Below are 13,444 nucleotides of genomic sequence, written 5' to 3'. Positions count from 1 at the left end.
GGCCAGGTGCAGTGGCTCACACCTGTAATCCCAGCACTTTGGGAGGCCAAGGCAGGAGGATTACTTGAGCCTAGGAGTTTGAGACCAGCCTGGGGAACATAGCAAGACCCCATCTCTAAAAAATAAAAAATAAGGCCGGGCACAGTGGCTTACGCCTATAATCGCAGCACTTTGGGAGGCCGAGGTGGGTGGATCATCTGAGGTCAGGAGTTCGAGATCAGCCTGACCAACATGGTGAAACCCCATCTCTACTAAAAATACAAAAATTAGTTGGGCGTGGTGGCAGGCACCTGTAATCCCAGCTACCTGGGAGGCTGAGGCAGGAGAATTGCTTGAACTCCGGAGGCAGAGGTTACAGTGAGCCACTGGGATTGTGCCATTACACTCCAGCCTAGGCGACAAGGGCACAACTTTGTCTCAAAAAATTAAAAATAAAAACTAAAAACCAACAAAAATTTTAAAAATTATTCCAACAGCATTTTGTATGTAAAAAAAAAAAAAAAAAAAAAAAGACGTCGCCTCTTTTCTCACATTTATTTCTTTGTCGCCCTCTCTCCTTCCCACCATGTTCCTCACACTGTCATCCCCACCTCAGGGGAAGAGGGTGCAGAGACAGATCCCGAGGCTGAGCCGGAGCTGGAGCTGTCCGACTACCCCTGGTTCCACGGGACACTGTCCCGGGTCAAGGCTGCTCAACTGGTTCTGGCGGGAGGGCCCCGGAACCACGGCCTCTTCGTGATCCGCCAAAGTGAGACTCGGCCTGGGGAGTACGTGCTGACTTTCAACTTCCAGGGCAAGGCCAAGGCAAGTGTGTGTGGGGGGCCGTGGGGGTGCAGTGGCCAGCCCTGGGGAAGAGGGGTCATGGTGACCCCAGTCCTGAGGCTGTGCCTCGGAAGCAGCTGCAGGCGAACCCGTGTGGCATGACTTCCCATGGGCCCCGCTCACCCCAGCCATGCTCCGTGAACCACCTGCGTCCCTCCTACACATCACTGAGGGACTGCAGTCAGCCCTATTTCAGCCTCTCCGTTCTCCAGAAGGGGATCTCCTAGCACTGGATCTTCTGAGGGTCTCCACCCAGAGATCCCGCAGTGCGGGGCTGGAGCCAGCCAAGGCTCTCAGAGCCCCACCTTCTGCCCCACCGCCCCCAGACAGCCCCTCCTCCCTGCGCAGGTCAGGTCACCAACCCGAGAGGCACACACGGGCAAGCCCTAGAGACCCACCAGGGGAGGAGGACCTGGGCTGGGTGGGAGAGCTATGCAGGGTCTCGGGGGTGGGGTTCAGCATCGGAGGGGACAGCCTGATCAGAGACCTGCAGGGGAGGGAGAATTGTGGAGGGGAAGACAGGCGGGAAGGTGATCCCAACAGCGCCCAGCTGAATCAGAGGCATGATGGTACACCCAGGTGGTGTGCTTTCAAGGAAGAGGATTCTGTGCTATATTGACCTAAAATGCTTTATTTTTGTTATTGTTTTTGTTTTTTTTGTTTGAGACAGTCTCACTCTATCCTCCAGGCTGGATTGCAACAGTGCAATCTCAGCTCATTGCAACCTCCGCCTCCCGGGTTCAAGCGATTCTTGTGCCTCAGCCTCCCAAGTAGCTGGGATTACAGACACGTACCACCACACCTGGCTAATTTTTATATTTTTAGTAGAGACGGGGTTTCACCATTTTGGCCAGGCTGGTCTCGAACTCCTGACCTCAGGTGATCCACCCGCCTCGGCCTCCCAAAGTGCTGGGATTACAGGCGTGAGCCACTGCGCCTGGCCTGTTGACCTGAAATTCAAAGGAAAATTTGACAGCAAAGCTGAATTATTATGGGAGGGTGCAATGTGGCCAGAGGGGGCAGGAACCTCAGTGTCCGCCCCCGCATCCCAGGTTTCCGATAAGGAGACACTCAGCCCAGGCTCCTGCCAGGACGGATTTCCTGGCAGCTCCTATTAGAGGAAGGAGAACCTTAGGACTCCTGCTCTAGGCCTGCAGCTGGGGGACAGCGTCTCTCTGCAGGGACCCCGGCTGCCCTAACCCCTAGTGGCTTCTCTCCTCCGCCGGGTTGGCCCCACTGTGCAGGAGGTAGCACCTCCACCAGGGACATTTCCTTGGCAAGCAGCCACTCTTCCAGTTCCTCCGACAACCAGGTGCTTAAGGCCATCCCTGGTGACGTGCGTTTACTTCTCAGCCAGTGCTGCTCCAGGCAGCCTTCCAGAGGGCCTGGATCTGAATCATGCCCAAGCCAGAGGCTAGGATGGGGGAACACAGGGTGGGCAGGAAGCTCCTCTCCTTCCTGGAACAGGACCCAGCCTTGAACCTGCCTCTCACCTCTCTACCCGGCTGCTCTTCTCCCAGAGTGGAGATGACTGCTCCAGGCTTGATAATTGAATGGTGGGACAAAGCAGGAACCCCGGCCTCCCGCTTACATACCTCCTGGGCGGGAAGATCACTACCTTCCCAGGGGCAACTCTTTCCACCTTCACGGAATAAATGTCTGGAAGGTCTGGCAGAAGATTGGGATGTGTCCAGCTTGCCTCTCCTCACCCCTGGGGCCTGGCTGTGCCCTGCGCAGGCTCTGCCCGGCTGTGAGGCTGTGGTGGGACCCCTCTGTGCTGTTTCTCTCGGGCTGAGTCCCTGCATTGTCCTGGCAACTTACTCTGCTAAGTGGCAGAGCTCACTTGTGGGACCACCACCCTCTTCCAGGGATTGTCTGTATTTTGTTTGTTTGTTTGTTTTTTAAAGGGATGGGGGGATCTCACCATGTTGGCCAGGCTGGTCTTTTTTTTTTTTTGAGACGGAGTCTCGCTCTGCCGCCCAGGCTGGAGTGCAGTGGCCAGATCTCAGCTCACTGCAAGCTCCGCCTCCCGGGTTCACGCCATTCTCCTGCCTCAGCCTCCCGAGTAGCTGGGACTACAGGCGCCCGCCATCTCGCCCGGCTAGTTTTTTGTATTTTTTAGTAGAGACGGGGTTTCACCGTGTTCGCCAGGATGGTCTTGATCTCCTGACCTCGTGATCCACCCGTCTCGGCCTCCCAAAGTGCTGGGATTACAGGCTTGAGCCACCGCGCCCGGCCTGGCCAGGCTGGTCTTGAACTCCTGACCTCCAGTGATCCACTCCCCTCAGCCTCCCAAAGTGCTGGGATAACAGGCGTGAGCCACTGCACCCGGCGGATTGTCTGTCTTTTATGTAGGTGGCCAGACCACCTCCCCTTCCTGGGCTTGGGGCTATGTGTGTACCCTCAAACAACTCCTCTTAGCTCCCCTGTTGCCACACACACACCCCAGAGATAGCCACTTTTTTCTGCAGTGGGATACATGTTGAGCAAAATAGGGCTTAAGTCAGAGACCTGCGGCTCACCACTAGACACCACAGGCCTATGGTTTCTTACCCTGAGGTACCTGCCTCATGCAGGCTCTAGAAACCCAGAGAGTAGCCAGCCCTGTTCCAGCTGTTCCTGCAGGGTGCCGTCACTCCTCCCTAGCCAGCCCTGGGGAACTTTTCACGCCTCTGGGTTTTGGCTGTGCAGGGACAGAGGCCCAACCTCTAGCCTCCTGGGCTGGGGGAACCACCCAAATAAGAGTTTTCTTCCCTGCTTTGTGCTCTGTGACCGTGGGCCAGTCACTCCCCCTCCCTGGGCCTTAGTTTTCCCATCTCTAACATGGGGGCAGTAATCCCTGTCTTCTGGCGTTAGGAGAGGATTAGAGATTAGAGGTGTGTAGGACATGGGCCCATAGTAAGGGTGTCCCAGCATGGGGACAATGCCTGATGCCTTCCATCCCAGCCTGGGTCCATTGCCTCCATTCCCCACCCCTACATGGGGCTCATGTGTGAGGGGCCCCCTGGCTCTGACACAGCCCCATACAGCCCCTGTGAGCCTTGGTCCTTCCATCATCCCCCAAAGGCGCTTACCCAGGTGCCCAGCCCCGGACCCACCCCTGACCACACCCACCTGTACCCACAGCACCTGCGCCTGTCCCTGAACGGCCACGGCCAGTGTCACGTACAGCACCTGTGGTTCCAGTCTGTGCTTGACATGCTCCGCCACTTCCACACGCACCCCATCCCACTGGAGTCAGGGGGTTCCGCCGATATCACCCTTCGCAGCTATGTGCGGGCCCAGGGCCCCCCGCCAGGTAAGATGCTGCCACCTGGCCCATGTGATTACTCAAGAAGACCCCCTTGATTACTCAAGAAGGTGGCCCCTGGGGGAGGATGAGCCCCAGGTCTCCTGTCCCACAGCCTCAGCTGTGTCCCTCCCACCCTAGCCTAGCCACAGCAATTGCAAGCAGTCAGGTCAGCAGGAGTGGAGGCAGAAGGGGCAGCCCTGAGGCAGCCAGGTCCCTAATGATTCCTTGCAAGGGAAACGGGGTGCCCAAGAGCAGTGCAGGTGGGTGTATGGGGGTGTGGATTGGGGCAAATGGGACGAAAGGAGCTGGGGGTGTGGATTCCCAACCCCTGCACAGGGGAGGCTCAGAGCAAAGCTGCTGGAACCCAGCACTAAGGGCATGGGTGCATGTGCACGCGTGTGGTTGTGTGTGTGCATGAGTGTATGTGTGCATGTGCACGCATGTGCCCGTGTGTGTACGTTTACGTGTGCGTGTGTGTGCAAATATGGATGAGCATGTGCATTGTGTGCATGTGTATGTGTGTGCGCATATACGTGCACGTGTGTGCTTGTGTGTGTGTCTCTGTGCAAGCATGTGTATCGTGTGCGTGTGTGTGCACTCCTGTGCGTGTGGCTGTATGGGCGTGCACACGCGTGGTTAGGTACGTGTATGTGTGTGTGTTCCTGTTTATGCATGTGTGCGGGTGTGCGTGCATATGTGTCCGAGGACATGGGCTGCAACTCGGAAACCTGAGCGTGGGCCCTGGCTCCCTGAGGGATCTCGGCCTCCCTCCAGGATGTGGCCACCCGAGGTCCCCACTCACGCCCTGCCGCCGCCTCGTTGCAGAGCCGGGCCCCGCGCCCCCTGCCGCGCCAGCGCCCCCGGCCTGCTGGAGCGACCCGCCCGGCCAGCACTACTTCTCCAGCCTCGCCGCGGCTGCCTGCCCACCCGCCTCGCCCTCCGACGCCGCCGGCGCCTCCTCGTCGTCCGCCTCGTCGTCCTCGGCCGCGTCCGGGCCAGCCCCCACGCGCCCCGTCGAGGGCCCGCTCAGCGTGCGGAGCCGCAGCAACAGCGCCGAGCGCCTGCTGGAGGCCGTGGCCGCAGCCGCCGCTGCCGAGGAGCCCCAGGAGGCCGCGCCCGGCCGCGCGCGCGCCGTGGAGAACCAGTACTCCTTCTACTAGCCCGCGGCGCCGCCCGGGTGGGACACGCCAAGCTCTTCAGTGAAGACACGATGTTATTAAAAGCCTGTTTTAGGGACTGCACCCTGCTCTCCTGTCGTCCTTTCTGCCACGGGGAAGGCGGGGACTGCGGGGCAGCCACTCTCAGAGACCCCCGTCCAGCCCAGTGTGGCCTGACTCCTGCCAGGCCCCCTTACAGCTGTGTCTCTGGTGGGACAGCTGAGGGACTTCCCATGGGCCATCGGGCAGCACCTGAAAGAGGGCCCAACAGCAAGGATTAGGGCTTAGGATCCGGAGGGGGCTTTAGTGGAGCTGTGAGGCAGAGAGATGGGGGTGGCAACAACGAGTGGTGCTGGATAGAGAGGAGGGGGCATTCAGGACACAGGGATGGGGAGCACGCCCAAGTCATTCGGAGACCTTGGATGCCAGGAGGAGGAGTCTGGGCTCCGTCTAGGAGGGTAAAGGCGTTTTGGGGCAGATCTATGAAGTCTGGCGGTGTGGACAGGGTGGCAGGGCAGGATGTCTCCGTATTAGCCCTTAGGGGGTTGGGCAATGGAAGAGGCTGGATTTCCCAGCTGGGTCATAGACTTAAACTTAGAAGAAGCTTAAAGAGCCCTCCCACCCACCGCACTCCACCCTATTCACACCCTGCCCCACCCCGTCCCATTCCCAGCCCACACCTACCCACAGGTGGAATTCCAGCTGTGGCTCCCATGACCCCAAGCTCAGGAGACACTGCCTGCTGGCAGTCCCAGCACCCCATGTTCAAGAAAGATCTTGTTCCTACTAAGCCAAACCTCTGCCTTCCCCCCAACGCCCCAGACGTGGGGTCACAGACCCACGGTCCCCTTGCCCAGGACTGGCCTTGCAGGACTTGGGCCAGCAATGCATCCATCTTTCTTTCTTTCTCCTTCCTTCCTTCTTCCCTCCCTCCCTCCCTTCCTTCCTTCCTCTCTCTTCTCTTTCTCTCTCTCTCTTCTTTCTTTCCTTTTCTTTCTTTTTCTTTTTTGAGACAGGTGCAGTGGCACGATCTTGGCTCACTTGCAGCCTCAACTTCCTGGGCTCAAACTATCCTCCCACCTCAGCCTCCCAAGTATCTGGGACTACAGGCGTGGCCCACCACGTCCAGCTAATTATTTTTGGTAGAGACAGGATTTCACCATGTTGGCCAGGCGGGTCTCAAACTCCTGAGCAATCCTGGATGGGAGATGATCCACCCACCTCAGCCTCCCAAAGGGCTGGGATTATAGGCATGAGCCACTGCGCCTGGCCAGTGATGCGAATTTCAGATCCCAGACATCTAAATCTCTCAGGACTGTGACTAACACTCACAGCCTCCTCCCCATAAAAGGGGCATGAACACCCTTGGGCGGCTCCCAGGGCTATCAGTCACCCGGTCCCCATGCACAAAATCACCAGGAAGTGACAGAGCAGGGCCCCCTGCTGCCACCATGGTGAGGGAAGAATGCACATTCAGCGATCAGGAGAGCACCCTGCTACCTCTGCTTCCAGCACCTCCATTCGGTTGTGGCTGGAGCCCTTCTGCCCCCGTGCCCTGGTGGTTTGGGGTCTATGCCAGGCCAAGTGCAAGCCCCCATTCCACTCCAACAAGAACAGAGCGGGCTCTGGACTGAGGCTTGGGTTGGGCAGAGGAACAGGGGCAGACTTAAGACTTGGACCCACCGGGTGGGAGCAGTGGTTCACACCTGTGATCCCAGCACTTTGGGGGGCCAAGGCGGGCAAATCACCTGAGGTCAGGAGTTTGAGACCAGCCTGGCCAACATGGTGAAACCCCTCCTCTACCAAAAATACAAAATTAAAAAAAAAAAAAAAACTGGCCAGGCGTGGTGGTGCACGCCTGTAATCCCAGCTACTTGGGAGGCTGAGGTGGGAGGATTGCTTGAACCCAGGAGGTGGAGGTTGCAGTGAGCCAAGATTGCGCCACTGCACGCCAGCCTGGGTAACAGAGTGAGACTCCATTTCAAAAGGAAAGACTTGGACACAGAGTGTGCCAGCCTTCAGGCCCTCCTGTCCTTTCCTCCTGATGTAGTCAGCCATAGCAGAGGCCACTCTCCATGCTGAATGTTCAAAACAGAATCAGCACAGAAGCAGGCAAAAGCACTGATGGCTGTCACCCTCGCTCAATGGGGGGCTCATGCACATACGCACACACATAGAGCATAAGACTGTGGGAGAGGGTCTGTACCCATCCTAAAGGGGGCAAGCACTGTTCCTGGGGAGTTCCCAGGTTAAAGTGAATTCAGGGGGGACAGTAGGAGAAGATGATACGGTGACCCTCCCGGGCTCTCCCAAGGGATGCAGCAGGAAGACCCAGGAGGTCAGTGAAAAGGGAGCTCTCTCTTCAGTCTGGCCACCAGGGTGAGATCCTCAGGTCTGTCCCTCAAGAGGGTGCTTCCAGACAGCCCACACTCAGTGGGGGCTCTGGCGAAATCACAGCAGTTGCACAGACGGCAGCGACATTTTCAAGGGGGTTTCACTTGTTCCTCAACAAGCATTTCAGATGCCTGCTCTGTGCCAGGCCAGGACCATGGGATAGCTGAGCCAAGTTTTGGGACCACGAGTGCCCTGGCTGACTGTGACGCTGGGTGTTGGGGGCTTGGGGGACTGCAGTTATGGGAGCAGCGAGGTGGGATATGAAGCCTGCAAGGTAGAGAGAGCCTCGAATGCCAGACCAGGGAGTTTGGAAGGTGCTGGGAGCCAATGCCAATTAAAATGGGAGCTGAGATCACCCTGTAGCCAGAGGGTTGGGGCAAGGATGGATTGGAGGTGGCAAAATGAGGCGGGGCCCAGGGAGGTTGTGGTGGGTCTGGGTGAGGGCAACGGGCCAGGGTGGGGCAGCAGAGGAGGAGGACAGTGACGGAAGAAAGATCATAGCCGGGTGCAGTGGCTCATGCCTGTAATCCCAACACTTTAGGAGGCCAAGGCGGGTGGATTAGCCGGGCTTGGTGGTGGGCATCTGTAGTCCCAGCTACTCAGGAGGCTGAGGCAGGAGAATGACGAGAACCCGGGAGGCGGAGCTTGCAGTGAGCCGAGATGGCGCCACTGCACTCCAGCCTAGGCGACAGAGCCAGAGTTCATCTCAAAAAAAAAAAAGAAAGAAAGAAACTTCCTGCGATGTTGAGGGGCTCTTACATCCCTAGTATTAAGAGACAGCAAAGCAGCCAGGCACAGTGACTCATGCCTGTAATCCCAACACTTTGGGAGGCCGAGGCAGGCAGATCACTTGAGGTCAGGAGTTCGAGACCAGCCTGGCCAATATGGTGAAACCCCATCTTTACTAAAAATATGAAAATTAACCCAGCATGGTGGCGGGCACCTGTAATTCCAGTTACTCGGGAGACTGAGGCAGGAGAATCGCTTGAACTCGGGAGGTGGAGGTTGCAATGAGCCAAGATTACACCACTGAGCTCCAGCCTGGGCAACAGAGTGAGACTGTCTCAAAAAGGAAAAAAAAAAAGCAAAGTAATGCACTAATGTGAATGTTGAGTAATGAATCTCAATCATTGTCCCCAAATCCTGTATTCATTTATTATTTATTTTAAAGAGCATCTTGATCTGTTGCCCAGGCTGGAATGCAGTGGGATAATCACAGCTCACTGCAGCCTCAATCTCCTGGGCTCAAATGATCCTCCCACCTCAGCCTCCCAAGTAGTTGGGACTACAGGTAGGTGTCACCACACCCTGCTAATTTTTAATTTTATTGTAGAAATGAGGGGTCTCGCTATGTTTCCCAGGCTGGCCTCGAACTCCTATCCTCAAACGATTCTCCTGCCTCGGTCCAAAAGCCTTTTTTTTTTTTTCTTTTTCTTTTTCTTTTTTTTTTTTTTGAGACAGTCTTGCTCTGTCACTCAGGCATCTTCATCTGTTGCCCAGGCTGGAATGCAGTGGTGCGATCTTGGCTCACTGCAACCTCTGCCTCCTGGTTTCAAGCAATTCTCCTGCCTCAGCCTCCCAAGTAGCTAGGACAAGAGGTGCCCACTACCACGCCCAGCTGACTTTTGTATTTTTAGTAGAGACTAGGTTTCGCCATGTTGGCCAGACTGGTCTTGAACTCCTGACCTGAGGTGATCCACCCGCCTCGGTCTCCCAAAGTGCTGGGTTTATAGGCATGAGCCACCGTGCCCGGCCTCAAAATCCTTTAATAAGAAAAAAACATGCATTTGGCCAAAACATGCATTTGGCTAGGTAGAAAGTTTTCTGCAGTGCCCACCCTCCTCTAAAAGACCCCAGGCCAGGGGTTTCTAATCTGTTTTGTGCCTCAGGCCCCTGACAGTCTGGGGAAGACTATTATGCCCTGCTCAGCATAATGTTTAAAGTGCACAGAATTAAATACATAGACTCGCAAGGAAAACCAATTACCCTGAAATTCAGTCAAAATATTAAACACAATTAAAAAGTAATCAAAATATTTTTTAAACTGGTGATATAGTAATATACATACTTCTTTATTAACACTTTAAATAGCAAGCTTTAATAGCAGCCCTCATAACTACTGTAATTTCAGTCAATGATGAACATGAATGATACTTTTGGGTTCTGAAACAAACTAGATGCGCTGTGAAAAGATCCCTTATTTGGACAAGCTCAGTGGCTCACGTCTGTAATCCAGCACTTTGGAAAACTGAGGTAGGAGGATTACTTGAGGCCAGGAGTTCAAGACCAGCCTTGGCAACAGAACAAGACCCACCCCACTCTGCAAAAAACACGGAAAACAGCCGGGCACAGTGGCTCACACCTATAATTCCAGCACTTTAGGAGGCAGAGGGAGCTGGATCACTTGAGACCAGGAGTTCAAGACCAGCCTGGCCAACACAGCAAAACCCCATCTCTACTAAAAATACAAAAAAATTACCTGGGTGTGGTGGCACGCGCCTGTAATCCCAGCTACTCCAGAGGCTGGGGCAGGAGAATCGCTTGAACCTGGGAGGCAGAGCTTGCAGTGAGTCAAGATCGTGCCACTGCGCTCCAGCCTAGGCAACAGAGCAAGCAAGATCTGTCTCAAAACTAAATAAATAAAATAAAATACGGAATTTTAGCCGGGTGTGGTGGAGTGTGCCGGTGGTCCCAACTGCTCGGGAGGCTGAGATGGGAGGAACACTCAAGCCCACGAGTTGGAGGCTGCAGTGAGCTATGATCTGGCACCATAGCACTCCAGCCTGGGTGACACAGCGAGACACTGCCTAAATAAAAAACAAGAAAAGAAAAGACCCCTGATTTCCATTGGTGGCAAAGTAGCAGCTGCTGCTAATACTGTTGGTGGTTTCTCCTTAAATGAAATAAATGCAATTTTTCAGTTAGAAGTTAATTAAAATAAGTTTACAAGCCTCCTGAATTTTTTTTTTTTTTTTGAGACAGGGTCTCACTATGTTGCCCAGGCTGGTCTCAAACTGCTGAGCTCAAGTGATCCTCCCGTTTCAGCCCCTCAGAGTGCTGGGATTATAGGTGTCAGCCACCATGTCCAGTCCAAACTTCCTGAATTGTATCTGTGAACCATTCAAGACCCTTAGGTGAACAACCCTGTTCTAAAGAGTGGAGACACATTGCAAGAATTTGAAATAAAATGTTCAGGCCAGTCATGGTGGCTCATGCCTGGAATCTCAGCACTTTGGGAGGTCAAGGCAGGGGGATCACGAGGTCAGGAGTTCAAGACCAGCCTGGCCAAGATGGTAAAACCCCGTCTCTACTAAAAATACAAAAATTAGTTGTACGTGGTGGCAAGCGCCTGTAATTTCAGCTACTCAGGGGGCTGAGACAGAGAATCGCTTGAACCTGGGAGGTGGAGGTTGCAGTGAGCCGAGATAGTGCCACTGCACTCAAGCCTGGGCAACAGAGCAAGACTCCATCTCAAAAAAAGAAAAAAAAAATGTTCAGGCTCACGCCTGTAATCCCAACACTTTGGGAGGCCAAGGCGGGTGGATCACCTGAGGCCAGGAGTTCGACACCAGCCTGGCCAACATGGCAAAACCCCGTCTCTACTAAAAATACAAAAATTAGCCAGGCTATTTGGAAGGCTGAGGCAGGAAAATCGCCTGAACTCAGGATGAGGAGGTTGCAGTGAGCTGAAATCACACCACTGTACTCCAGCCTAGGCGACAGAGTGAGACTCCGTCTCAAAATAAAAGAAAAAGGAAAAGAAAAGGAAAGAAATAAAATGTTCAGAAATGGCAGAGGGACAGTGGCATGATGAGGAATTCACCACTCACTATAAAAAAAAAAAAAAGCCCTCGGCTCGGCCACATGGGCATAGTGACTCACACCTATAATCCCAGCACTTTGTGAGGCTGAGGTGGGAAGATCGTTTGAGCCCACGAGGTCAAGACCAGCCTACGCAACATGGAAAAACCTTGTCTTCTCTACAAAAAATACAAAAAATTAGCCAGGCACAATGGCATGCACCTGTAGTCCCAGTCACCTGGGAGTCTGAGGTGGGAGGATCCCCGGAGCCTGGGATGTCAGTTGCATCCCACTGCACTCCATCCTGGGCAACAGAGGGAGACCTTGTCACAAACCGAAACGAATCCCCAAAACAATGGTGATCAGCAAATTCTCCTCCAAGGCTGAGGTTAGATTGGGAGGGGCAGATATTTTCCGGTTACTTTAAAATCTTGCCTGGAAATCATGACTGCAGCCATGAACCTTGATTGTGGAAAGGTCAAGCACCCAAATTTATAAGAGAAGATGACTTTTAAGAGTTTCTTTGGCCGGGCGCGGTGGCTCAAGCCTGTAATCCCAGCACTTTGGGAGGCCAAGATGGGCGGATCACGAGGTCAGGAGATCAAGACCATCCTGGCTAACATGGTGAAACCCTGTCTCTACTAAAAAATACAAAAAACTAGCCAGGCGAGGTGGCGGGCGTCTGTGGTCCCAGCTACTCGGGAGGCTGAGGCAGGAGAATGGCGTAAACCCAGGAGGCGGAGCTTGCAGTGAGCTGAGATCTGGCCACTGCACTCCAGCCTGGGCGACAGAATAAGACTCCATCTCAAAAAAATAAAAAAATAAATAATAAAATAAAATAAAAATACAAAAATTAGCCAGGCATGGTGGTGGGTGCCTGTGGTCCCAACTACTTGGGAGGCAGAGGCAGGAGAATTGCTTGAAACTGGGAGGCGGAGATTGCAGTGGGCCAAGATCATGCCATAGCACGTCAGCCCGGGTGACAGAGCGAGACTCTGTCTCAAAAAAAAAAAAAAAATTTTTAAATATCTGCATAAATTCATGAGCTTTCGCTTTTAAATAAAAGGTAATTTTTCTCTACTGTCATCCTGTGATGCTATCAACACTCTTCTGAAACCATAAAAATCTGTATTCCTATGGCCCAAATTTTTTTTTTTTTTTTTTTTTTAGATGGAGTCTCACTCTGTCACCCAGGTTGGAGTGCAATGACATGGTCTTGGCTCACTGCAACCTGTCTCTCAGGTTCAAGCGATTCTCCCGCTTCATCCTCCCAAGTAGCTTGGGCCTGCAGGCATGTGCCACTATACTCAGCTAATTTTTGTATTTTTAGCAGAGATGGGGTTTCACTATGTGGGCCAGGTTGGTCTCAAACTCCTGACCTTGTGATCTGCCCGCCTCGGCCTCCCAAAGTGTTGGGATTACAGGTATGAGCCACTGGGCCTGGCCCCAAATTTTGGTCTCTAACAGGATGTTTGAATAAAATACGACCAAGGCTGTTGGAATGAGTAGCCAATTCTATGTTTGAGACAGAAAACCTTTAACTGGGCCTAGAATATCCAGCTGTCAGAAAACAAGGTTCCTTGTAATCCCAGCACTTTGGGAGGCCAAGGCAGGTGGATCGCTTGAGCTCAGGAGTTTGAGACCAACCTGGGCAGCATAGTGAGACCCCCCCTAAAAAAAAAACACAAAGAAAATTAGCCAGTCATGGTGGCCCATGCCTGTAAGTCCCAGTTGCTCAGGGGCCTGAAGTGGGAGGATCACCTGAGCCTGGGGAGGTCAAAGCTGCAGTGAGCCTTGATTGCTCCACTGCACTCCAGCCTGGACAACAGAGTGAGACCCCTTCCCAAAAAACAACAACGACAAAAAGCAAAAGTTTTTTTATGGCTAATTGGAGATGTTATCACTACAAAGAGCTTAAAAGGATATTCACTAGCCACGGTTGGCAATTTAAGCATCAAAAATAAAATGCCACTACACT

At 53.7% G+C, this 13,444-nt stretch overlaps 1 protein-coding gene across 5 annotated transcripts in view; it reads left to right on the top strand.

The window, feature by feature from the left end:
• SH2B2 (SH2B adaptor protein 2) overlaps positions 1-5,355 on the top strand; it is a 38,967-nt gene extending 33,612 nt beyond the window's left edge. For all 5 annotated transcript variants that reach the window (XM_009202778.4, XM_003895830.5, XM_031665510.1 and 2 more), the window contains exons 7-9: positions 596-804; positions 3,949-4,120; positions 4,940-5,355. In XM_009202778.4, coding sequence (XP_009201042.1) covers positions 596-804; positions 3,949-4,120; positions 4,940-5,274 — 716 coding nt within the window. In that variant the 3' untranslated portion in view covers positions 5,275-5,355. The remainder of the gene's footprint in view (positions 1-595; positions 805-3,948; positions 4,121-4,939) is intronic.
• Positions 5,356-13,444: the final 8,089 nt, after the last annotated feature.

This window comes from Papio anubis, chromosome 4 (assembly GCF_008728515.1).
Source record: "Papio anubis isolate 15944 chromosome 4, Panubis1.0, whole genome shotgun sequence".
Lineage (NCBI taxonomy): Eukaryota > Metazoa > Chordata > Mammalia > Primates > Cercopithecidae > Papio > Papio anubis.
The sequence above is the reverse complement of the archived record's forward strand: the minus strand, read 5'-3'. Positions and strand labels throughout refer to the sequence as shown.